This window comes from Mya arenaria, chromosome 3 (genome assembly GCF_026914265.1).
Source record: "Mya arenaria isolate MELC-2E11 chromosome 3, ASM2691426v1".
Lineage (NCBI taxonomy): Eukaryota > Metazoa > Mollusca > Bivalvia > Myida > Myidae > Mya > Mya arenaria.
The window spans coordinates 73,224,058-73,251,735 of NC_069124.1; the positions used below are offsets into that span (position 1 = coordinate 73,224,058).

Here is a 27,678-nt window from a genome sequence, read left to right on the forward strand (position 1 = left end):
GGTCGATTTGGAAACGCGCTAGAATTGTAATCCATACAGTTCCACACCCGCTCCAGAATTGCTAGCAAATCGGCGGCCTCAAACTACAGAGGTCGCATTGGTATAACACGTAAAAAAAGAACCAGTGGTGTGTCTGAAACTGGGATGCATTCTGTAAATTAATACTAGGTCGTTTCTTAAATCCGTAATTTGTGACTAGTGTTCACAGGAAGTTTAAATATTTGACCACACTTGAAATTGTTCGTAGTTTAACATTGTTGACCGGTAATGGATGTTGAAGAGTTGATCAGTTCTCAGAGAATGGAATAGAATTGCGTTACAGTATTTGAAAACAAAAAAACTCGAACTAGATTTAATAACTTCCACACTTTTTCGGATACCGAACTCGTTCCACACGGAGACGCATGCATTGACTAAACTATGTCCAGTTCCGCGAATGCTGAGCTTGACCTATGAGTATCGGTCAGCCAGATCATTTGCGAAATTGCATCTTATTTTAAGCATTCTTCTCTCGTTTTGTTCAGCCTTAAAATATCATCTGTCTTACACTTCAGGGGAAACTGTTCGCGAAAAATAGAAATCTTCAACTTTTAAACAATCACAGAGCTTAAAAGATCGCATTCGATACTTATTCGATCGATACTCATTTATTTTATTTGACTTTCTTTACAATGGCCAATAGGTGTTCTAGTTTCACTTTACAATCTTTACAATGGCCAATGGGATTTCTAGTTTCATTTTACAATGACATCTGAATGTTTTAATTGTATTTAGTTCATATCTATCATTTCTCAGGAAGACTGGGTGAATTAAGTCGGCGAACGACTGAAAAATAACACTAATCGTTTTTCAACTACTGTTCTGATTTATTAGGATCAATTTTCAAAGTTTAACTTAATGTTTACTGGATCTAGGACCGTAGTTTTACCCCTGGATTTCTTTCACTATCTAAAACATCTATTTTATGGTATTAAATGAGCCATGCGTGAGTGTTTCGTTCGTTGTCTACACATTAATCCCCACAGAGGAACATAAACAAGAGGGCGGAGTTTATCAATACCTAGCTTGTGGTTAAATTACAACACTATTCACTGACAATTCGGTAGTTATTGAACGTTGTCATTGACATCATGGAACACAAGTGTTTCGTCACTTACAACCCGAGTTGTTAAAAGAAGCGCCTTGAGCAGTCTTTCGGTTTGAGAGATCAAGTTTGATACTTAGTAAATGTACATCGAGATGTGCTAGCTACATATATTCATTTTTTAAACGCATTCTACAATAATTAGTGATTAAATCAATCGAACAGATAGATGGTCATCATGTGTAGACTACTAAAAATCAACAAAATTGATAAATCCCTTTTTTGAAATTCGTTTTCGATCATAAGTGCATTTTGCATGCTCCATTTTATGAGGAAAGAAATGCCAGTAATTTAAATAACAATCGTGTGCGAGATACACTTACAATAGTCTTTTTTATTGAATGAAATATTTTAAAAGCTGAAAAAGTAATCGCCAAACAAACCGCATTGCAGTCTTTCTTTTCCAATGAAGTTGACATTGTCAGACATTTAACACCATCTATTTCAGTTTCTGCGTTTAAAAAAATCCAAACCTGCCTAGTGCTCTGGACGATAACCGGGCTGCTTTCCCCATGTTTTGTGACAGTAGCAGCAGATGCTGATGCATTGTATTAAGGAGTTGTTTCTTAGGCAATATTTTGAAGAAATGGAAACATATGTAGAGTGCTGACTATTGTCAACGTAAATAGCGCAAGTATACGACTTAGACCACATGACTACGTACACTTCAGATATGACCGCACCAAGATCTCACCAATTTATGGCTACTCAACAGTTATGAACTTACCAGTTTACGGCAAAATCCGCGGTTTATCCCTCACGTTCCACGCTGATTTCCAGGAAGTGGCTGCTCATCACACCGAGGCCACGATCGATCAGAGCCGCGAGACACGCATTCGCCTTGTTCAATATATGAACAGATAGTTTTCAACCAGACCAACTCAATGATATAGTTCCAGATAAAGACTGTTTTAACAGCTGTGGTCATTCAGAAGACCGTATCCGGAATATCCTATTGAAAACATGATTGACGAAATGATTTTATTTTGCGACGCTGATATAAATTTTGAGGCTAAAACCGCTTTCGTGTTTTTCTATAAACGAGGTCATTGTATTCGGTCATTGTGAAGGAACACATACCAGCCTTTCCTGGGAGATTTCGCTTCAAGCTGCTCAAAATCAATCTCAGCTGGCGGATCAATAGTCATTCATCTGATGACGTGGGCAACATTGGCCATGATTGTCAAAGGGAGACAATGGGGAGGTCTTAAAATATGTCCTTGTAAAATAATGTGTCAACAGTTCAACCTATGATAAGCTGCGGAGTATGTATTTTCTTAATTTTGGTCATACATTTACAAGAAAGAAAGTTAGGAGAGGATTTCTAAAATTTAAAATCTTGGATTGCAAAATCAGGTTCTTACCGATGAGTATTATTATATATTGATATGTAAGAGGAACTGTAGAACGCTATGAACACAATTCAGGATTATATAAGAAAATGTCAAGAAACTCATCTTACTGGTAAAATAACTACTTCTGAACATTTTTTTGTGAACTCATCATGCAGAAGGATAGTAAGAAGCGTTGAAAGGCCTTATCCTTTTTCTATGAATATAAACCCATAAACTGTTCATAGCTTAGAGTATGGCTTTCACAATCCTTCAAAATAGTTTTCCTTGTTTATTTTCAGATAATAAATATGAATTTCAACATAAGTACATTCTCCACAACTTGAAAAATAAGCACTGAAATGCAATATTCAAAGACTGAAACCCTACAGCTAGGACCTTTCACAAAAAAAAAATGATAACTCAGTATTATCCATCATTTGTTTGACAGCAAGACATTGTGCTTGACTATTACATGGCTTTGTCTGAAGATGAGATATGTAATTGATTACCATGCATTATGAAGAAATATGTGAATTTCAAAAATTGTGGTACAACAGTTACTTGCATTCAGGATCATATATAGTTAAATAACTTTATAGTATAATGGCCCTAGATAAGCAGGTGAAGTATTGTCAATTGCAAAACAATTTTTGAGATACGATAAAAAGAAACCCCAAAATACTGAAAAATTTCAAGCAAACTATCATAGTCAATCAAGGGCACTTAACACATGTACAATGTCAATTGCATTAAAGATTTCTGAGAAATGACCTAATTTCAAACTTGCAGGAAAGTTTGCTTGTATTTATGACATGTTAAGAGTAATGTTACTGAATAGTCTGATGGCCCTGAACACTATCACGTAAATTGAATAAATGGTTTTCGAGATGTATCTAATAATCTAAACTTGCAGAAAACATTTAACCATATGTGAACACTAGGGTCAGTGGGGTGAGTAGAATAGCTCTTCTAATTCTTTGAATATTCAAGCTAATTATTATAAAGATACATTGCATCTTTTTACTCTCCTTTAATATATGTTCATTCATAAAGCAACTTCAGTTTGGTCTTTTACAAAATCGCCTTCACATTAATAACGATTGCAGATCAACTATACATGACTTAATTTTATATGAAAGGTCACAGTCATGCATTTAGCATAACAGAAATTATGATGGTATGAGCACACAGAGCACAATGATCAAGAAGTCCATGTCTAGGCGTAGTACTGAAGGTTGGCCTTCTTCTTTGCTTGCACCTCAATGATTCCATCCATGTAGTCCTCATGCTGCAGCTCGGAGGCTCCACGACGTAACGCTATCATACCCTAAAAAACATTGATATATTACAGCATAACATCTCAAGTAAACATATAGAGCTATATATTACAGGTAATGAATATAATGAAGTCATACTGAAATGCTAATAGTCAGTATTAAAGAAACTGAAATAAAATACATTTATTTACAAAATTTACATCAAGGATTTTTATGTCTGTTGTGGAAAACCATTTATGCCATGGTTGAGTTTTTAAATTTGACAATCATTACATAAACAGGTATAGTTGAGAACAACTTACAGCCTCTACACAAACTGCCTTCAGCTGAGCCCCATTGAAGTCATCTGTACAGCGGGCCAGTTCTTCATAGTTCACCTCCTTGCTAACGTTCATCTTGCGTGAGTGAATCTGTAGGATACGTGCCCGGGCTTCCTCGTTCGGATTTGGAAACTCAATCTTCCTGTCAAGACGCCCAGACCTGAGCAGAGCCGGGTCCAGAATGTCCACACGGTTTGTGGCAGCTATCACCTGGGAAGACAATAAATAAGAATAATGCAAGTCTTGTGTAAAGTGATCATTGCTATGGTTTTCATTTTAAGAGAAATCAGGTAAGTGGCAAACAGCAAAATTTAATCAGAACAAATGAAGATTAAAAGCTTCTTTAAAAGCACACAAGAAACATGACCTGGTATGAAAGAAAGATGACAGATCGCTAGTCTAGTCAATGCCTAAATATATTTTGAAAACTTTTTTTACCTTAGTCTAAAGTGGTAATTCAAGTACTCTTTATAACTGACTACTGATATATACCTTGATCATGGAGCTTGGTTGGAATCCATCCATCTGGTTAAGAAGTTCCAACATGGTTCTCTGTACCTCCCTGTCTCCAGCCTTCTCACTGTCAAAACGCTTTGTACCTACAAGCATACATAAGGACAGTTGTCAGGCAGTCAGTATGTTCTATCGAGGGCTCTATAAATGTTTCTATCAAGTCAGTGTATGTCCAATACATGTACAGCAGTCATTTATCTCTTCTCCATAGCTGTAAGTAGATTATGAGTTCGGTAACACAAACTAGAGCTGTCACAGGAGTGAAGAATATCCTCAAATGCTGCCTGGACACAGGATGGTAAAATAATTTTTAAACAAGGGACACAATTCTGTCAAGCATTGGTGTATATTAAAACACAAGTTGAAGTTGGCCATATTTCGTTTAATTAAATCTATTGAACCTGTCATTGACCTGTATTTTATTGTGTTGAAAATGTCTACCATCCTTTCATGATTGTCTGGACACCATGTTTTTGTCAAATTATAAGTTGAAACAGCCATAATTCCACAAAAGAATAGTAGTTTGTAACTTATGATAACAAATGTCATACTTAACCTGTATTTTATGGTGATAAACATGTGCACTTAACCTTTATATGATTAACTGTAATTTTGGCAAATTCTTCTTTCATCATTTTTTTCATCTGTTCACTCTTTCACAAGTCATTGTCCGAACACCATAACAACCAACATACCAACCGACAACTACACAAGTATATACCATCTCCCCACTTATGTTTTATTGGTGAATAAAAAATTGGGAATCAGAAAATATTACAAAAATATGCAGGCAATGACAAATTCATTTGCATACCAATTGCGTCAAGCTCATCTATGAAGATGATAGCCGGCTGTTTCTCCTTTGCGAGAGCGAAGGCGTCTCGTACCAGCTTGGCCCCATCTCCGATGAACATCTGTACAAGCTGCGGCCCAGCCAGTTTGAGGAAAGTGGACTTGGTCTGGGCAGCACAAGCTCGGGCCAGCAGGGTTTTACCTGTACCAGGGGGTCCATACAACAACACACCTGCAACCAACATATAGTCTAGTTTAAAGGTTGCAAAGTTTTGGTAAAAAATGCATGGATCACTGTAAAATTAGACCTTTAACAAGAATTTCTATTAAAATAAAAAAGTGGTGAAAATATATGCAAGATAAGGTAATCTTACTTCATTAATTAAGAAACTTTGATGGTTTGGAGCGTTTGTATTAAGTTTAAATGCTATATATAATGTATAAATACTGCTGAGATATTGACCTAAATGCGGTGACATGCAAAACCTAAACCAGAATTTCTAAGTCAAATAAAGGGTCACAACATAATTCCTTAACCTCTCTATTAACCTCTTTATTATTGTCTGCACATGTAATAAACCTGTTATTTTTTACTGTAAAAGGAGCATAACTCTTGAGTAACATGCATCTTGCATGAGACATGTCATCACATGGTTAACCGGACTGATGGAATGTGGACAATGCAATTTCAATGAGCCCTTAAACAGAGGCATAAAAAGTAGATATAAAAAGGTGACATGCAGGTTCATAAATAAGCATCACATTTTGTTTTATTTTTATTACATACTGAAACAAAACGAACCTTTTGGAGGCTGAATTCCTAGAGCCTCAAACCGTTCCTTGTGTGTCATTGGTAAAACTACTGCTTCGATTAGCTGAAACAAAGAATGAGTATTTGTCAATTGCACAAAGTATTATAATTAACACTTTTTTAAATTGGTTAAAGTGAATTAAATATAAAAGCACTACAAAGATGTCAATGCTCATTTAATTTTCCAAGATTACTTAAGTGCCTTTCAGAAAACATGTCCTGGCCATATATCATAAATATGTATGATGATTGTCATTGTTCACATGACTGTGTACAACAAATATGTTTTTCTAATGAGTTTTGTGGCTTCAGAAAGAAAAGAACTATTCTGGACTAATCCCATGGTTAAGATAGTCTCAAAAGCATTCCGAATTAATGTCTTGTTACCATCTTTGTTTAGTGGTAAGAAGGAAGCATTTTGGAGAAGCATGGGGCTCCTAATTTATTTTTTTCCAATATATCTTTTCTTTCTCTTTATGACATACATGAACCTACACATTTTTCAATTGAAACCAGAGGAACAAATATTAGGACAGATCTAATATAGCATTTTTTAAATCCTTAAGGGAGTTTATTATCAAACAGAACTCGACAGAACAGTATACCTCTTGTATCTGTTTATCGAGCCCACCAATGTCAGCATACTGCTCTGTTGGCCTCTCATCCACCTCCATAGCCTTGACACGCGAGTCATACTCCGCAGGCAACGTCTCCAGGATCAGGTATGAATCCTTGTTCACACCCTGTGCAGAAAATTACAGCTTTTATTCAGGCTTCCTCTAAATCAATTTCTTGACACAAATATTATATATAAAGTTTAAAAGATAAAAAACAAATGCTGTTCAACATCTTTTGGATACAAAGAAAGGTTATAGAAAAACATTTTACCGGTATTCTCTTAACAGTTTAACACTATTACTATTTCTCAGATGCCATCCTATTCCTTAATTCAAAAGGAAACTTAATTCAAAAGGAAAAAAAGAAGCATTTAACAAAATTGAATATCAAAATGAGGTTTCAACATACCACCAGATCTCCTGGTGAGAGCTTTTCTGCATCAACAAGGCCAATAACGGGTAGGAAATAGGTCTGAAAATAGAAAAAAAGAAATATAAAATGAAACTTATTTTTTCTCATCAATTCAATACACTTGTTTTCATTGAAAATGTTCTTAAGGTGTAATTTTCAGAAGTAATAAAAAACAAAAATGTCCAATACATGTTTACAAAAAACATTATTACAAGTATTAGAATTCAAACAATGTATACAAAAATACATGTAAACATCATGATAACATGGCACATAAACTAGGACTGCATTTAAATACTAACAATAGTCTGTATACATAAACCCTCAAGTTTCTTCTGGTAAGTTCAAAAGTCTTAGAATATAATGAATGAGATTTTTTTTGCATAAGCCCAGCATATTTGACTAACCTGTCTTGTGGAAGTTTTGATGACGGCACACTTGCCCTTCCTCTGGGCATCCAGATCAACATTGGCCCCATCCTCCTCCCCCTGATCCTGTGGGTCCATGTCAAGAAGCTCGATCACATTTGACACCAAGTACGGCAATGTCTTGTTCACCTTGATCTTCTCAGAGTTCTCCTTTATCTTTTCCTTCTGTGCTTGTAACTCATGTGAGATCCGCATAATTTCTGATTTCATGATCTAAATGAAGGACAAGAATATGTTATGATAAAATCTTATTTTTCATGTTTCAAAAATTGTTAAAACATGCTAAACTATTAAGGAGAAAACAACACAAACAAGAGATGTTTGTCAAACATTATGCCCCCCCCCCTCCCGAGCGCCTTGTTGTCAGGATTATATGGACAATTGAATGAAATATGCATGGACCAAAATGACAGCTGATTTGTTACCGACATTGGATGCCGCTGAGGCAGTTTTAAGATTATGACCATTCAAAGTTTGAGGAAAGAGTGTGTTATGACCATGACCTTTGACCTCAAAATCCATAGGAATCATCAGCTGGTCACCAAAAATCTAAATGTCAAGTTTGAGGGCCATGGGTGCAGGCATTGACAAGTTATCACACAGACAAGCTTTTTTCGTTCAAGGTCACTGTAACCTTGACCTTTGACCCGATGACCCCTAAAATCATAAGGGGTCATCTACAGGTCAGACACAACACCAAGTCAAGTTTGAGGGCCATGGGTGCAGGCATTGTCGAATTATCACTTAAAACATTTTCGCATTCAAGGTCACTGTGAACTTGACCTTTGACCCAATGACTCCTAAAATCAATAAGTGTCATCTCCTGGACAGGCCCAACTTCCATGTCAAGTTTGATGATCATAGGTTCAGGCATTGTTGAGATATCACTGGGAGAAGATTTGTTAACTTTTTTGTGTTAAAGGTTACTGTGACCTTGACCCGATGACCCCTAAAGTCAAGAGGGGTCATCTACTGGTCAGGCCCAACCTTCATGTCAAGTTTGATGACAATAGGTCCAGGAATTGTCAAGTTTGCTTTCAAGGTCACTGTGACATTAATCCCTAAAATCAATAGATGTCATCTACTGGTCAGGCCCAACCTCCAAGTCAAGTTTGAGGGCCATGGGTGCAGGCATTGTTGAGTTATCACTCGGACAACCTTTAATCGTTCAAAGTCACTGTGACCTTGACCTTTGGCCCAATGACCCCTAAAATCAATAGGGGCCATCTACTGGTCAGGCCCAACCTCAGAGTCAAGTTTGAGGGCCATGGGTGCAGGCATTGTCGAGTTATTACTCGGACAACCTTTTACCATTCAAGGTCACTGTGACCTTGACCTTTGGCCCGATGACCCCCAAAAACAGTAGGGGTCATCTACTGGTCAGACCCAACCTCCAAGTCAAGTTTGTGGGTCATAGGTGCAGGCATTGTAGAGTTATCACTGGGACAACCTTTTACCATTCAAGGTCACTGTGACCTTGACCTTTGGCCTGATGACCCCCAAAAACAAAAGGGGTCATCTACTGGTCAGGCCCAACCTCCAAGTCAAGTTTGAGGGCCATAGGTGCAGGCATTGTTGAGTTATCACACAGACAACCTTTAACCATTCAAGGTCACTGTGACCTTGAACATTGGCCCAATGACCCCTAAAATTTACTGGTCAGGCCCAACCTCCAAGACAAGTTTGAGGGCCATGGGTGCAGGCATTGTCGAGTTATCACTCGGACAACCTTTTACCATTCAAGGTACATGTGACCTTGACCTTTGGCCCAATGATCCCCAAAAACAATAGGGGTCATCTTCTGGTCAGGCCCAACTTCCATATCAAGATTGATGACCATAGGTTTAGGCATTGAGTTATCACTCGGACAAGCTTTAAAATTATTTTACCATTAAAGGTCACTGTGACCTTTACCTTTGACCCGATGAGCCCTAAAATCAATAGGGGTCATCTTCTGGTCAGGCTCAACCTTCATGTCATGTCTGATGACCATACGTTCAGGAATTAATGAGTTATCACTCGGACAAGCTTTGGTCTACCAACGGACCAACCGACCGACATACCGACATGCCTGTGCAAAGCAATATACCCCTCTAAATAAAAATAAATAATTCAGTGTTTTGTGTTAAAAAGATAGAAAAACTTTATTAGGGCATCTTTAAAGCAATAAGCAACTCACAAGTATGCAGTCGACTAACACCCTAATATTACAACTCACAAGTATGCAGTCGACTAAAACCCTAATATTACAAGTCTTTCAGTCAGTTATCATTTCTACACATAACCACATACATAAACAATGATTTTGTTTCACCTTTATTTCATTGTCCAAAAGTCTGGTTCTGCTAACAATTTCATCATTGCCCATTCGCAACACCTCTTCACCCAAAGACTCCTGAAAGAACAAACAATGAGTGTCATTAAATCAATCCTGAAATCTTTAGGTCCACCCTATAATTATTGTGACAAGACATCTTTATTTTAGTGTTTTCCAAAAACAAAAGTTTTTGAAGATAACACAAGCCCATAATACCGGCACTAGAAAGCTTTCTGTGCCTATTCAGTTCTGGATTTTACTCAGTATGCAAAGCACTGGAGAAAGAATTCAGGCTTTTTTTATTTAAAAGTGTGACTCGTACTAACATGGACAACAATTTTGTGTTGTGGCATTGTGAGAATTCCAGCTTAATATATTTAAAAGCCTCATTTCGATGATTAAAACATGCCAGTGTGCAGGTAGTTTGATATAGGGAGATATTAAAGATTTTATGTTGTTGGTTCTTTTTTTTAAATAAACTTTGAACAATAAGAAAAAGATATTAGTATAATCCTGTAACTAACAGTAAAATCGTGGTACTTTTACCACAAGCAGCATATGTTGACTTGTCAGACATGACCTACTCCGTCCCCTCCCACCCCTACATCAAAACACCAACCCATTTGCAACACAGGTTGACAGAACATGACCCTCCCCCTGGCAAACTACCACCAACCTCCCCACCCCCTGGCAACACAGGTTAACAGGACCACCACCACTGCCATGCTTGAATCTCTCACTCAATAGACATTGAATAGTTAACAAACCATTATAAAACTTAGCATATACAGTACACTCCACGCGGAAATACCACTTTCCGTTTTCCTCGGCGGATTTCGGTCATCGCGGACACGACATCCAATTGATCATAATCCTCTTTCCTCGGCGTTTTTACTCGTTCACCCACCGAGGCTGATCAGTGGACCGTATAATTACAATCGCCGCGTTACTCGGAGGTAAAAACACCGCGAAACTCGGAGGAAAACCGATAAGAATCTCACACTTTATCTAATTTTGTTTAATTTATTTGATAATTTTTGCTACACCCGTAATTGTTTATAAAAATAATTTATTTCGCGTACCTAATTTTCGGACACCCAAAGAACATCAATCGTAACTTTCACACTTACCAAGTTTCACAGACGAAGATTATTGATTTTCATCTTTTATCCTGGCTTGATTACCTAACCGTATAGTACACCACTGTGACAAGTTAATTAGTAAATACATGTACCCATCTTAAACGATGTAGAAAGAGAAAGTGTGAAATATTTATTGGAGGATTAAATAAACAACAAGGGCAATCAAGGGATTAAGAAAACAAAGACATGACATTTTTCTAAAACAAACTTTAAAACTTATACCACACTTATAGACTGTAAGAAGCAATTATGTACAGTTATACTTATTGAATCATCAATAAAAGTCAACACATTCAATGATATAGGTAACTAATTAATGTGATGAATTAAAGTTGGAAATGCAATAATCCATTTACATTCGAAAACACCACTCAGACGCATTAATCCTGCATAAAAATATACATGCTCTCCATGAGATCCTCGTGGGTAAAACTGTGAGTTATGTGACGTCACACAGAGTGACTGTTTGATCTGAAGCCGATAGAATGTGTTATTCATTTCAATGCATGTATAAAATGGTGTTTAATGGGATTTTAATTAACTTGATAAAGGATTTACATTTATATGCGTAATAAATAAGTTTAGAACCATTGATGACTACGGATAAATTAATAAGTCAGGTAAAATGCAAATTAAGAAAAAAAGACCGAAAAATATTCACACTTACAAAGTTCTCAACACCTTCATTACTCCAATCTAATTTAAGTTCTCAACACCTTAATATAGTAAGAGAAAGATAACAATAACAAACACAAACGCACGCTATGGTATATCTTTTAATTACATAATGTGAAAAACAACAGTTGTTAGACGATTCTGATGAAAATTGATATGGAAATTTTCAATAATTGTTTTTAAAAAGAAACTTACTGTACTTTGAAAAATTAATTATCTAATTATTTAATACTGTTTTAACAGAAGCAATGTACTGTAGTAGCAATGCACAACACGCGGAGTTCCGCGATTAGGTCAATAAATCGATACGATCACCGGCGCTACCGGCAATAAAAACCCTCCATAGAAAATGATTAACTCGGTGCAACTCGGCGAAATTTAGCGAGGAAAAAGGTTGCGTACTCGGCGGAAATCCGCGATAAATTAAAAATGCCTCCGAGTCACCGAGGAAAGTGGTAGTTCCGCGTGGAGTGTACTGTAAGTACAAAGCTATTTTGCACAAAAACAAGCATTAAATGCATTAAAACACATGATTTACCTTTCCAATAAAACGAAACTTGACTGACACAGACAACAATAATGCCAAGCTGAACAACTCGACTCAATCGTAATAACTGGGCCACCTCCGACAAGCTTCGAGATAGACCGAGATAGACCTTGCAAATACAATCATAACAACTTGGCCATGGCCGAAGTGCTCAGATTGTTGTAAAACTGTGAACTGCAGCCTTGCAAATGCCCTCATGTATATATTGTTATGTTTTGACAGAATAAAATGAAGAAAACCCCATCAAACTCATAATTATTCGTTGGATATATACATTTGGTACAAAACTATTTGTACGTGAAGGATTTGCCATATCAAACATCGTAAAAAAATCCGTCATCGTACATTTATTTGGACCAGGTAAAATATGAATAAAAAACTTTATTATCCATTTCAAATTAACCTTTTGACACTGGTAGCCAACAGGGGTTATAGTCTTGTAGTGTGTGTTATCATCCATTTCAAACATTCAATACTTCGCTAAACACAATTTCAATATTTTTGGACAAAGCCGTTTAGTAGTTATAGGGATTCTTATTGGAAGAATCCCGTATAACAGTTAACACGTCTATTATTTTAACCCCTGTTGGCTACCAGTGTCAAAAGGTTAATTTCGCACACTGCATGCGGAGAAAAACAAAAGAATGGAATTGATTCCAGCAAGATTCTACAAAGAAACGGATATTTAATTATAATTTGATTTTTTTAAAAGTCCATACCCCACCCATTAAAATAACGTGAATGAATCAGCGTATATGAACAAGAACACGAAATTTAACAATTTGATAAAACAGTTCTTTTGTCAATCCTACATATACAAAACATGCTACCGAAATATTTTCAAAACATATTTTTTTATACTTTACCTCCCCATCTTCCCAAATAGCTTTGTCTTCTAAAGTCGGCATTTTGTTTTCTTTTCCCCTGCCGCCGGTGCCACAAAATCTTGCTTCTGTGAAAACTATATGCTTAACTTCTAAACTAGATCTCGGTCCCTGGGACGAGTACTAGACATTTCGTACCCTAACCATTTCGAACCTCCCGATTTTTGTAATTTCGTAACCTTTAGATGGTCATTTCGTACCCAACCTTGGGTTATTTTGTAACCTTGAATTATTTTTTTATGAAATACAATACTGAAGTGAATATAGACTCAATAAGTTGGGTGTAGGACGAAGTGAACCATTACCCAAGTGAACCACTGCCTAAGTGAACCATTTGATTACCCAAGTGTACCACCTATACATTGTATAGTGGGGGCACTTCTTTAATAGGGTGGGAATAACACCTATTAAAGACACCAATGAAAGAAGTGACAAACTGGACAATAGATAATAGGTGGTGTTATAAATAAGGTCATTAAATGAACACATAAATCATGAAATTGTCAGTCAAATTTATCATGCCTCAATAAACCTGGGGCGGCCCCTCTGGTTGTTTTACACGGGGCCTCTCAGACTCACTGTGCGACATATCAGCACCTTATTAAAATCCAAAAGTTAAGCACTGGTGTACCAACCCCATGGGTAGCCCTGGGTTCAAAAAGCCCTAAAAAAACAACGCAAAAAAACACATAAAAAAGGACACTTTCCATAACATACTTCTACTTTTTCTTTGTCGCTGTTGTATAACAGAAATTAATAAATAAAACAAATCAATTAAAAAATATATTATAATAAAATCCAGGCAAACGCACTGATGCATAGTAGTCCTCAGTGCAAAGGGGGGGGGGGGGGGTAGGAAACTAGCTGGTAAGAAATCCCTCATTTTAAAAATTTCAAACTAGCTAGTTAATATAATGCCAAGGATACGTTGTATCTAAAACAATATATGAAACATTTATTCTCATAGATTATTTTATTATTTAGACCTCTTCTTTATATAAATGTAGGCTGAGCCTAAAATGTTTGTACTAGTAGGATATATATTTATGTATTTGAAGTGTTCGATTTTAATATGTATGTGATAGAGTCTTAAAACATTATTTTAATATAGAATTTCTAGTCGTAGATTTTTACTTGTTGTGTAGAATTGAACATGCATATATAGTCAATAGCATCCACGCTACGATCAAAGAAGCAGAAAAATGTTTTTAAAATCTGTAGAATAATTGTAAAACGTAGTGTGCTCGCCGAATGAGTTTAACCCGATGGCGAGGGTAAAAAAGCTCTACCCCCCCCCAATTATAATAATAATAAATGATAATAATTGTTAGGTAAACTAATACGAAAACGAAGCACTTTGAAAAATAAGGGATAATAAAGCACATGAAATTGAAACAAATAAGAAAAAATACTAGTGTATATGAAAGTGAAACAAAAAATAAATTATAACAAAACAAATACACACATAAAAATTGGCAAAGTAATACATACTATATTAGCGCATGAAAATGAAACAAATAATAAATAATACTAGAGTATATGAAAGTGAAACAATAAATGAAGTTAACATATATTTATGAGATGAATTCAGCATAAAATGTAATACTGACAACTGTATGTTAGTTAAAACAAATTAAGAAATCATTACAGACAAAAAAATAGATAGATAAATAAAATAAATAGATGAATGGATGGGTTGGTGTGTTGACGGACAGACGGATAAATAGTGGATGGTAGGATGGGATGGATTAATGAATATAAACAATACATATAAATAATCATAAATATCATAAATAATCAAGAGGAAAAGCATGTGTATATACATATATATATATATGATTTGTCGACAAACAATATACATATATGTATATACACATGCTTTTCCTCTTGATTATTTATGATATTTATGGACACATATTGCAACACTCAAGTCATCGACCCTGTATTGCTTTATCGACCCGTTGATAATCCACTATGATTTTATTTTGGGGTCCTATTTAGGCAAAATGTGACTAAAGGTTCTTCAATATTCCAATGCGTGTTTGATTTATATAACGGACCTGAAATGCAAGGATTTAAAACTTGACTGACCAATCACTTGGAACTGGCGAGGTTTCGAATGGGGTTGTAGGGGAAATAGAGCAGACACGAAACGGACAAAATAATACTTGGCTGAATTACCGAGGGCTTTAATATGTACACGTAATCCCTCTAAACGCGATCACCCATTACTAAATTGCAATGTGGACCTACATTATATTCTCATGCAGAAATTTCGTCATATGTTACCGGTCGGTCAGAATTAATCCAGCCCATGTATAGAGTAAAACAATCATGAAAGGCTTTCAAAGTATGACTTGGACTGATTTTCAAAAGCGAGTTAAGTTGTTAGTATTCTACAATTTGAATAAAACAAACTGTTGTCAATTTATTTATACTTTATCTATATATCTGCAAACGCACTGAAAGAGTAAAACAAAAGGTCCATATTGAACAACAATAGTGTATCAGATAAGTGAAACGTTACACTTTTTACCAAAGTGACATTTATAAAAACAATTAAGGATCCAATTACATACCTTTAACAATCACTGTGCTCGATATATTATAAACTCTATAATTGCTAATAACCTTATTCATATTTAATTAACATGGGGAAGAAAACTAATAAAAAGCAACCCAAAGCACTTGGCGTTGATGGGCTGGAATTGTTCGACATTACATGTTTCTCATGCAAAAAGAACCAGAAGAATATTCAAGATGGAAAATTTCATTGCAGATTCTGTGGGGTTATGTGTGAAAACTGTGCCGGTGAACATCAAAAGACACCAAAGAAGTCTGGCCATTGGGCTGACAAAATAAAGCTTCTCAGTCACTATGAACCGCCAGAAATACCAACGTTTCATCATGTGAATAAGTGTGAAATCCATTCTAAACGCCGAATCAAGTCTTACTGTTTGGACCACGGCGCCTTGTGTTGCAAGGAATGCGTACGAGACTTTCATGCGGACTGTGTAGTGGAAGAATTGCATGTGATGTGTGAAAATATCTCGAAAGAAAGGGATATTGTTGAAGCTAGGAATGAGCTCACAGACTTGAAACGGAGGTCAAATATGACAGCGAACTCAAAGAAGAAAGAAATCGTCCGAATGGCTAAGCAAGCGGCGGACTTCGAGACTTATGTTAAAGAACTACGCGAGAAGATCAACATGATGTTTGACAATATGGTAGCTGCTATTTTAAAAGAAAAAGAGGAGTTTTGCAAAGCCGAAACCGAACTTATCCTTAAAGATGTCGAAAAGCTGGACAATATTATTCCAATCGTCGACACTGCAAGTAAAAGTCTTAACCAGGCTTTTTCGGAAGGAAAAAGGGAAGGTATGTGGATAGCTATGAAAAAAGTAGAAGCCGTGTTGACACATTACGACGAGGATGTAACGAATATTGAAAATGATAAAAACGAGGTGAAATTTCAGTTTATTGCCAATGCAAGTTTGCAGGGTATTCTTGGAGCACCAGAGAATATGGGCCGATTGAAAATAACATCTTCGCGATTACATGGAAAAAACACCGATATGATTCCAAGAAAGATTGAACAGAATCCTGAGAGGAACTCAAGATTTAAACCCCCGTGGTCCGGTATGTGCCGTTTATTAGAATTATAAACAAGAATTGATCGCTGTCCTCTTTGTTTGCGCAATACGGTATGTTGATTGACTAATAATACCGTCAGTACGATTGTTGTTGTTGTTTTTCTTCAGGGAAAGCACAGAAGCAGAATGATACACCATGGATGACAAGCACGAATCTACACAGTCACGCACGAACTCAATTGCCAGATTTGGTGACCAACCAATCAAGGCCAAGCAGTCAGGATGGTCATAAGACTACTAAAAGGACGGTCATGACGCGTACACCAGTTGGGCTGTATACACCAAAAGAAGGCACAAGGACAGAAAGAAAATATGGTTTCATAAATGATCCTACAAATAAAGTAAGAGGCGATATGTTTGGACCGACAAAAGATGTGAAGTTGACATACATTGGTCGTAAGGAGATAATGGCTGATGCTGATCCTGAGCTAACGTCTATAACTGCATCGGCATTCCTTCCTAACGGCAGACTTGTTCTTGTTGACAATCACAACAAAACACTAAAATTATTTAGTGCTGCATATGAGTTTTTGGCCGGCGTTGTTCTCGATGAGCGACCCTGGAATGTCACTAGCTGCTACAAAACAGTAGTTGCGGTGTCATACCCATACGACAAATCTGTTGAAATAATTACGACGGGTATGGAAATGAAAATTGACGGGAAGATAAAGACTGATCGTCCATGCCATGGAATGGGATTTCATAAAGTTGAAAAATGGTTATACATAGTCTGTGGTTCTGGAAAAGATGCCCAAATTCAAGCCTACTCTCTTGATGGTTATCTTCGAAAAGTAATAATTCCAAAAGTAGGGGTCCTTCATGAGCCTTGTTACCTCGTCATGACATCGGACAGTTCTAGGTTGTTCATTTCCGATCTTGAAAACGGCATTGTCGGGTTTGACACTAGGCGCGGCGATGTCATATGCCAGTACAAAGATCCCAACATTCAGAAATACTGGGACCTGAAGATTGATTCAGACGGGCGCCTGTTTGTGGTGACCACGGACCCGGACTGTATATACGTCTTGATGGGAGAGCACAATGGCCAGCTGGTGAAGGAGTTCCTGTCGGGAAACAAGCCTTGCTCCATTAGCTACAGTCCTGTTAACAAAGATTTGGTTGTTACACGATGGAAAGTTGAAGAATTAGAAGTGTTTCGATTTGTTTGAAAACTAAATAAATTTAACCTCAAGGTTTGAAAAAAACCATATACATGTACCTGCAGTTGTTTTCTCAATACGTGTTAATTTTCCGAAAAATCTCAATTATTTCAAGTTTTTCGGTAATGATATTTCTAAACTTAATATAATAAAAATCAAAATGTAATTGGAGAAGCTTGGAAAAGTTTTTAGCATGTTACCTATGAACAAAAAGAGCTGTTTATAAGATTATTTAAAGTGTCTTAATGATAGTATCTCGGAGCTTCAATTTGTATGACAAAATAAAACTATTTGTAATATTATTATTTTTGTGTGGAGTCTCAAAATTACATCTCCAATTATCATTCTAACATGGCTATGAAATTTGCACTATAAACGTGTGTATAACATCTGTGTCGTGGGATACTGAACACCATATGCACCATACTGGTTATGTTTGTAATTTCGACCACGTTATCATCAATATCTTTGTTAAAAGGATCGCAATAAAAATTGGCACGCCATATCTTGGGTTCCTCTTTGCAACGCATGCTCTTGACTGTTGTCCTTTCAGTGAAAACACACACATTTCATAAACCACCAATGAAACGAATTAATTTCAGTGATCGAATACCTGCATATCCGGACAAACTTAAAACACTATTATTTTGTAAGCACAAAAGCATTTTATGACGTCAACTTGTTGGGTATGCGATATCATTTTTAATTTTGTAATTAGTGCTTTATAGAATGGAATATAACCTTGAAAACGTGTTAAAATGGTATCAAAGATACTGTTTCAGTCAATACCGATGCACAAAGAACGCGGTTTCTAGTTCTGTCTTTAGATGCGCAACAATTTATCACGACAGTCCAAATAATAATACTCATCTGAATTAAAAACCGTTCTCTATTCACCGGTTCATCACTCAATAGTAATATGTATTTCATTGGTGTCAGTCTCTGTTGTAACGTACGTAGTTTATTCTAACAACCAGCAATAACAAATTTTATTGTAATATAATTACCATTATTTTAAAAAGACAATGATACTAAGCGTTTAAGAAAGAAATGTAACACTCTTAACGTCTAAAGTAACCCATTAAAGCGAAAAGCGAGATCCTTATCTATGGTATGCATGCATTCAACTCCCAACTACGTGTAGGCTTGCTCTTAAATAACTTCAGTAATAATGAAAATCTAAAGGAGAAAATTATACAGAATAATTAGCAAGTGTTCTTCCGATTAGAGCGTAAAGATGTAGTAAGTGCTGGTATAATAGTGTTTAATTACGCATGTCTGTGTATTGAATGTTGGATAAATATACTAAACTTCGCGGGTTCATCGAGCACAGTTGAAAAGGTAAGACTGACGACTTGAAGTTACTGGTACTAATTTTGAGATACATTTGATATTTAAGCGCGCTGTCACCTTATTTACGAAAAAAAAAATGGTTAATGTTCCTAGACACTTTAGAGATATCACTCAAAAGTGCACGTGTCCCCGGTTTCAGTTAATGATGTAATTGAACTACTGTATTATTGTCTTTGCGGTTTAACGGTAAGTATAGCAACTGTCCAATTCTAAATTATATATTTTTTGCATATTTGATGATTTATTGAAAATTGAATTCGGGTTTATTTACGTGTTCAAAGTTACACAACTATTTACTGTCGTTTTCAGATACCGGTTCCTCTGTAAGCCGCAAACGACACATTTCCAATGAGGAGAGCAGTCAGCCAATCAGAACGCGAGTTTTATTCCGGGTTAAGACAAGCTCCAAATCAAGCGGCTTTCAAAGGAAACGGAAGCTATAGAAATAATAGGCATGTCCCTAGAACAAGTTCTCTGCTATCTTTAGGCAATGACAACATTCCATCTTCCATAGCGGAGGTACGCAGACAACGGCCTCGACAATCATTATCCGCGGGAAATTTGGCGTCTGTAGTTACGCATGACAGCGGTGTCCTGACTGGACGTGAACGATCATTTTTTGAGGTATCAAACTCAAACATTGTGTGTATTGTATTTTTAAAGACATAATTTGATAAATAAAATGAATGGGCAATGTATTTTTCTATCATGAATTTATATCACTTCTTTTTATTTAAAAGATTTTCTGAACTGAATACATAGGACTGATTACCAGTAGTATAATAAACACTTACACCGAAATGAGGTTACACACTACTGACAGTATTCTTAAAATGCAAGACGGTAAGATGGTAGCACAGGGGGAGATGGATGGTAGTTGTATGGTGTATGACATTATAGATAGTTGTGGCATGAAATGGCTGCTGCTATATTTTTATTTGATAAAACATGAACTATAGAGTTTTTGGGTTATTGAAGAAGTTGTTACTTAGCAGCATCTATTGATTTTGGATCATGGCATTTTTTACATAAAAAAAGACAAATGTTTGACACACTATTATATATGTTAACAATTAGAGTAGTTTAGAACATTTCATTATTCATTTAACTACACATTGGTCTATGAAATTATTGAAATCAATCGTGTTGTTGCTGATCAAATTTAGTAAAGGTATAGGATTGTCATCATTATTTTAAGACTGTGCCTACCTTAATGCACCAGTCATTTGTAACCATGGCCCCCCAGGTCCGGGGGATAGCGGGGGAAAGGGATGTGTTTTTACCTTCCAGGTGGCCCTGCAGTGGCAGATGAATGCGGTGGTTTTGTTTTTGCGCCGAAAATAGTGGGGAATTAGCCTTACCCATGATGTCCCAGGTTGTGGGGGCATTTGGCAGGGATTCTACCAGCAGTATGGCTGGACAGAAAGTCAAAGTCACTAGCGGATTTAGAGGGGGGCGCATCCGGCGCGTGCCCCCTCTAAAATCGTCAAAGTTTACTTTTTATGTCAATTTAGGAGATAAAAAATAATAAAATACGCCAATAATGCATCATTTCCAACTACAAATTGTTATTTTTTCTTGATTGCTTAACCCCCAATCCATATGCAAACAGTTTATGCCATACACTTTCGGTTCAGAGGGAGGGGTGCATGTCAAAAGGTTGCGCCCCTAAGCTACGCCCCCTCTAACGTTGATTCCTGGATTCGCCCCTGAAAGTCCCCGCTATTCCCCGGTCTCTGGGAGTGTCGTGGTTACAATTGACTGGTGCATTAAGCTCAGTTTATAAACAATGATGACACTCAATCTTACTATCTATTAAGGTGTGCGAATACAATTTTATAGTTTGAAAGATCTGTGTTAAATAGAAAAATCATTCTCTTACATCTTGGGGTATAATTCTAGGTCAAAACCACACCTGCAGACATTGTTCATATGTAAACTGAAATGCCTCATTATAAGGACATTAACTAATAAGCCATAGGTCATGGATTTAAACCAGGACCCTTTCTCTTTTTTAGATGAAAGGCATATTCCTTATTTCTTTTTTCAAGCACCGCAAATGGGGGAATAAAAAAAGATCCACTGAAAGAAAGATAACTCTTCTGTTAGTATCTATTCATTTTGAATTTTGTTCAGACTTTTACATTGAACACAACACATAATCGATCCTATGCAGAACAGTTTTGATGATTTTTTAATTTTTCTCATATATTTACTATGAAAAGGAAAATTAAGAAAACATGCTCTCTTTAATGTCCATTTTGCACTCATTGGTGCAAGGGAATATGTGTTTGACCATTTTCAATACACAACAATTTGATGTGGCTCCCATGATTGCCCATCATGTTATTGATTTTTTGCTTGACTTTTTGAAGAATATGGAGAGCTATCCTACCTACCCTATTGTGGCAGCTGGTGTTGGCACCACAACTTGGTTAAGATTTTGTATGTTAGCAACTTTTAGTCATTTTCTCAGCAAATACATCATGTATTGAATTGAAACTTTAGATATGTTTTTTCTACTTCATTTATCAAGTTGGATAACACTAAGATAATGCTAATTATGGCCCTTTATTATTTGAAATAGAAATTCTGCGAAGATGAAGATGAAGATTGTGCATGCAAGCACACATAGCTCAGTATCATAGCAACCCCTCAATGTATTGCATTGATACTTTATACAACTTTACTCATCCATCTAACCTAGTTACATAATCAAGTAAGATAACTCTATTTTGCATATAACGCAACTTATTGCCATTTATTATTCAAATTAGAAATTCTGGTTAAGGTTTTGTAAGTAACCACACTCGGCAGATAATTCATGTATTGCAAAGAAACTTTAGAAAGGTGTTTCCAACTATCCAACTGAATTTATTAAGTAAGATATTGTCTTTATAATGTAAATTATGGCCCTTTTATTATTCAACATAGAAATTCTGGTTAAGGTTTTGTATATCAGTCAATATCCCATAAACTACTTGAGGTATTGTATTTAAACCTTATACAAGGTCTCCCAACCATCGTACCTACTTCATTAATCAAGTAAGTTTACTATATCTTGCAAGTTAGATAAATTTTCCAACTTAATTATTTGACTTAGATATTCTGATAAAGCTTGGCATTGAAGCACATGCAAGTCAATAACTCACCAACTGCTTGATGTTTTGCATTAAAACTTTTGACACTTAAGGTAAGATAACTCTATCTTGCATTTATATACCAGGGTAATGCAAATTTTGCCTCTTTATAGTTTTACTTTCTGGGTACAATTTTGCATGTAAGCCAAAATCTCAGCAACTGCTCATGTATTGCATTGAAACTTCATCCATCATACTCAATTAATTAATTAAGATAACTTTATCTTGAATATACCGGTAATGCAAATTATGACCATTTTATATTATATGACTTAAAAATTCTAGTTATAATCTTATTTTACAGTGATCCATGCATGTTTCACCAAAACTTGCTATCCTTAACCTTAAAAATAGGGCAAAAATGACTTTTGTCTAATCATAACCTAGATTGGTAAGCCTTGCAATAAAATGAAGGTCTTTTTACACGTTTTGTTCATATAATCATCTAAAAACCCAAAAGTAAATGCTAGCTTTCTAAGTGTGCAGTGGAAAATGCCCCTCGAATGCCTCTGTACAAGCCAGTTCACATGTGTGAACTAAATGACTAAATGAAAATTTGACATTGATTTCATTACCAAAAGAAAATATGGCCAGTGTAATCTGCTTATTTGATGTTTGGTTGTCAGAGCTTATTCTAAATAATAAAATGTGAATCTGTCTGGCGATTCCATTGGCAGAGACTTGAGCCAGAACACTAAATATTAATCAAATATTATATTCATTACATCCAGGGCTTCTAAAAAACTGGCAATTTGCTGGTCTGGACCGATTTTGACCAAGCCAGACCGATTTCAGTTTCAAAAAGTGTAAAAAAAATCGGTCCGAAATTTTCTAATTTTTTTTGTAGTTTTCGGTCCAAAATGAAAGTAAAAGTTGTAGAAATTGAAATACACAGACATTCATGGGTCATTCACACATTCAAAACTACCCACAATAGGTCATAAAAGTGTCTTGGTTACCATGAGACCGATGCGACCAGCTGCTTTTTCCGCTACGCTCTATAGCCTATCTGTTAATTAGCAGACGCTTGCAATCGGTCCAATCACGTGTTTTGGAATTGGCAGAAGACACAATTAAACAAACTATGTGTTAATTATGTGCTTGCAGCTATCCTGATTAAGTGTTAAAATCGGTCCATATTTTCACATGGGAATATGCTATGTCGTCGTCGATCATTACATGATATCCGTTTGTTGATTATAAAGAACCATTGCTGGTTAAAAACAGCTTCAAAGATAAATGCATGTCATTGTTTATCAGTGAAAGCATTAAAATACCGAATTAATTAACCTAATAATATAAACGATATCAATAGCGATATGCTTGATTAACTACATAGTCTGACAGCTGAGTCCGCTGCTTATGTCATATTTATTCGCAGTAATGAAAAAATTGTTGTCGATATCACACTTTAAGTTTGTTGCCCCGATTATAAATCTAGATATATTTTATTACTCAAGATTACCAGTTGAATGTTGACCCACTAAAGAAGCATTAAGAAAATAAATCATAATACTGTTTTACTTTTTATCGTCTGACCGCCTCCCAACGACCACAGTTAATTACGATCGCAGTCTTTCTTGTTAGAAACACCGCAGAACTTGATGAGAATCTCATTTGAATTAAACTTGTATCAATGACTATCTGATTCCGCTATGCTGGCTCTAGAGCCCTCTTACGAATTGCCACATCGCAAAAAATATTGACAGAAAAGACGTCGCGAAAATGTATGACATTTCTATATAATCGGACTATTAAACAGGTCTTTCTTTTTTTAGGGGGGGAGGGGGGTCGTCGCCGGGTCCGGACCGATTGAGGTTCCAAAGTTTTAGAAGCCCTAATTACATCCATTGAAGATAAAAACATTTGTTGCAATTAAGATGGCAAAGTCAATAGTTACAGTATCTTCAATACCAACATATTTATAATTTAAGTGCACTGTCCCTTTTTGTGATTTTTACTATGGCCATTATCTCCAGTGTTAATATAATTGCAATGCCAACCATTTATCAGTTTGTCTGTTTTTCCAAATATTGTTGTAGCATTTCATTGTCTCACAAAGCGACGCCAACGTTGTTGTAGTGCAAAAACTTTCTTGACCATTCAAAAGTGTATGCATGTTGCAAGAGGAAATGTGCACTTGTGCACCAAGACCTATAACTCTTATGTTAATCATTGTTGAGTTAATCCCCTTCCTTGACTGAAAACAACAACAACAGCTGAGTGTTGGCGTTTGCTTGGAGCACATAAGTATGAATGAAAAGCATCATTAGTTGATATTTGCAATGTTTTGAATTTGCGCCCTGATCAATTTGCAAAATAATCACAAAGTATATAAGCCTCCATGAAATTTAAGCAAAATATAGTATGTGAGCCCTATGTTGCGTTATTTAGAGCACTGATCTTAAAAGCTTTATAAATATGCACTCATTGGTTGACATGAAGGACGTTTTTAAACTAATAATTGAATGATACAAAAATATTTTTATGGAACACACAAGTTCAAAAGGTGCCTCAGTGTAAACTTGAATATTGAGAGGTTTTCGGCTTCTTAGAGCAAATTCCTGTTAACACTGATGTGTTGACTTACATACTTGAATATTTAATGAATTAGACATTTTTAGATAATCTGTCTGTATTTGAATGTTTGTTGAAGGATAGGAGTAAACGTCTAATCCTAAATGTAAAGAACAACAGTATACATTGGGAAGATCAATCCCGAATGACAACAAGGGTCTGTGAAATTACATTGTCATTTATAATAGATGATTAATGCAAGTCAATGATCATAGTGGACATGTTCAATAGAAAAGATCAATTCTATTATAGTATTTAAAGGGATGGATTAACTCTTGAAATCGTTTTAAAAAATCAATAGATATTTTCATTGTTCTTTTTTTAAAGCATAAAGAGCATAATGTCGATACATGATTTTGTTACATTGGAAATGATTATAGCGATTCACAGTTCAGTGGCATAAATTTGTCTGAGATTATTGGTACTTAAAGTATTGCTGTGCTTATGGTAGAGGTAATTTCGGTCAATTTAATATAAAGAACGTAGATAGATCGTAAAACCACTTGCGGAACATATTTGAGGATTACAGATAGCAGTTTATTGAACATTTCTGAAGTCAACAAGGTTTACTTTGAAAGTGATTTTGTCCCATGTGTGACATGAAAAAATGATAAGACTAAATGCTCCTGGATAGGTATAATGTTTACAAATTCATAGATCTTGGAGGATGACTTGATAGGGTTGTGTATATTTCTTCAAGTACATTGTGAGCATGGATGATTTAGTGGCGGCTATCTGATTGCCTTGCAAGGAGCTTATCTGTTCACTCCATTATTTTGGAATTTGTTAAAACACTTGGCCCACAGTGAGCCGTAAGAATGTACCATCACTTTTTTGACAGGGTAAGTTCTTCGGTTTGTAACTTATTGATATGACAGTCTGATTTGTTTGGTCTTTTTGATTTATTTAGTTGGATGCACATTCAGCCATAAAGGGCAGAAAGAAAGATTCCTTGAATTTTATTGTTTTAAATATACTGTAGTTATTAGCTCGACTATTCGAAGAATAGGTGGGCTATACTACTTGCCCCGGCGTCGGCGTCCGGTTAAAGTTTTAGGGCAAGTTGGGATTTTCACTTATAAGTCCAATACCCTTCATTCAATTGACTTAATACTTCACACAGTTGTTCAGGGCCATCACATGATGAGATTAGATAACTCCATATTATTCTTTACACAGATTATGGCCCATGATTGACTATGGAAATTAGGTTAAAGTTTTAGGGCAGGTTGGGATATTTATTAATAACTTCTATACCCTTTGTTCAATTGACTTAATACTTCACACAGTTGTTTAGGACCATCACACAATGAGGTCACATAACCCCATATTATCCTTTATACAAGTTATGGCCCCTGATTGACTTAGGTTAAAGTTTTAGGGCAGGTAAAAGTTTTAGGGCAAGTTGGGATTTTCACTTAAAACTCCAAACCATTCATTCAATTGACTTAATACTTCACACAGTTGTTCAGAGCCATCACATAATGAGGTTAGATAACTCCATGTTATCTTTTATACAAATTATGGCCCCTGATTGACTATGAAACTTAGGTTAAAGTTTTAGGGCAGGTTGGGATATTTATTGATAACTTCTATACCCTTCATTTAATTGACTTAATACTTCACACAGTTGTTCAGGACCATCACACAATGATGTTTCATAACTCCATATTATGCTTAATACAAGTTATGGCCCCTGATTGACTTAGGTTAAAGTTTAAGGGCAGGTTGGTATATTTATTAAATACTGCTATACCCTTCATTCAATTGACTTAATACTTCACACAATTGTTCAGGACCGTTACCCAATGAGGTTACATAACTCCATATCCTAAATACAAGTTATGGCCCCTGATTGACTTAAATTAAAGTTTTAGGTAAGTAAAAGTTAAGGGCAAGTTGGGATTTTAATTAAAAAACTTCTATCCCGTTCATTCAATGCACTTAATAAAATTCAAAATTATTTACGACCATCTTTCAACAAGAAACATAACTCCATTTTAACCCTAAATACAAATTATGACCCTTGAATTTTTTATTTTTTTTAAATTTCTTTTGAAAGGCATATTTGTATATTCTTAACCATATTTTCATAATGGGAAATCAAGTTATTTGAATGACTTGCGCCATTGTTCGGGCGGGCGGGTGGGAGGGCAGCATCAAAGTCACCTTATGTATCGAATAATTTTAGTTAGGTTTGACATAAAGAGACCAAACTTGGTAATATTACATCGTTATTGTATTCACTTCTAAGTCAAAGCGGCTTAGTCGAGCGCGCTGTCTTACGACGGCTCTTATTGCTTACTCTTATTTCTCATCCATTAGGATCACAGGACAGATACTGAATGAATTGTTCAGAAAGCAAAAGATGAAACATCCGCCAAAATTCCATTCAGTCATTAATTGATTTATTTAGTGGATTGAACAGTAACCACCGCATGCTTGCTAGCTTATATGGTATACAGGATTTTTGCAGAATACGCTATAAGATAGTCAATTTGTATTTTTGGTCTTCTGAACAATTAATAGGTGCTGGGCTGTTCTCAACCTGCTGTCATAATGGTATAGGAGTCCAAAAATTA

General features: G+C 35.8%; 3 protein-coding genes across 13 annotated transcripts in view; 2 read left to right on the plus strand and 1 right to left on the minus strand.

Annotated features, from left to right (window-relative positions):
* Window positions 1–2,753: 2,753 nt before the first annotated feature.
* Window positions 2,754–13,314, minus strand: LOC128228834 (26S proteasome regulatory subunit 6A-B). The gene is made up of 10 exons (XM_052940344.1): window positions 13,196–13,314; window positions 9,963–10,043; window positions 7,628–7,861; window positions 7,218–7,280; window positions 6,797–6,934; window positions 6,183–6,255; window positions 5,403–5,612; window positions 4,568–4,674; window positions 4,058–4,285; window positions 2,754–3,805 (listed from the first exon to the last, which is right to left on the minus strand). Exons 1-10 carry the CDS (start codon window positions 13,235–13,237, stop codon window positions 3,695–3,697), a joined length of 1,287 nt encoding a protein of 428 aa, XP_052796304.1. The 5' UTR covers window positions 13,238–13,314; the 3' UTR covers window positions 2,754–3,694.
* Window positions 13,315–15,849: 2,535 nt separating this feature from the next.
* LOC128229207 (uncharacterized) lies at window positions 15,850–18,497 on the plus strand. The gene is made up of 2 exons (XM_052940955.1): window positions 15,850–16,852; window positions 16,975–18,497. The coding sequence occupies exons 1-2, from the start codon at window positions 15,865–15,867 to the stop codon at window positions 18,033–18,035; spliced, it is 2,049 nt and encodes a 682-aa protein (XP_052796915.1). The 5' UTR covers window positions 15,850–15,864; the 3' UTR covers window positions 18,036–18,497.
* Window positions 18,498–19,177: 680 nt separating this feature from the next.
* Window positions 19,178–27,678, plus strand: part of LOC128228922 (uncharacterized) — an 83,246-nt gene continuing 74,745 nt past the window's right edge. For 8 of the 11 annotated variants that reach the window (XM_052940478.1, XM_052940475.1, XM_052940473.1 and 5 more), the window contains exons 1-2: window positions 19,178–19,367; window positions 19,689–20,003. In XM_052940478.1, coding sequence (XP_052796438.1) covers window positions 19,728–20,003 — 276 coding nt within the window. In that variant the 5' untranslated portion in view covers window positions 19,178–19,367; window positions 19,689–19,727. Of the gene's footprint in view, window positions 19,368–19,688; window positions 20,004–25,518; window positions 25,939–27,678 lie in introns of those variants that run through there. The other 3 variants (XM_052940480.1, XM_052940481.1, XM_052940479.1) reach the window with 2 other exon arrangements.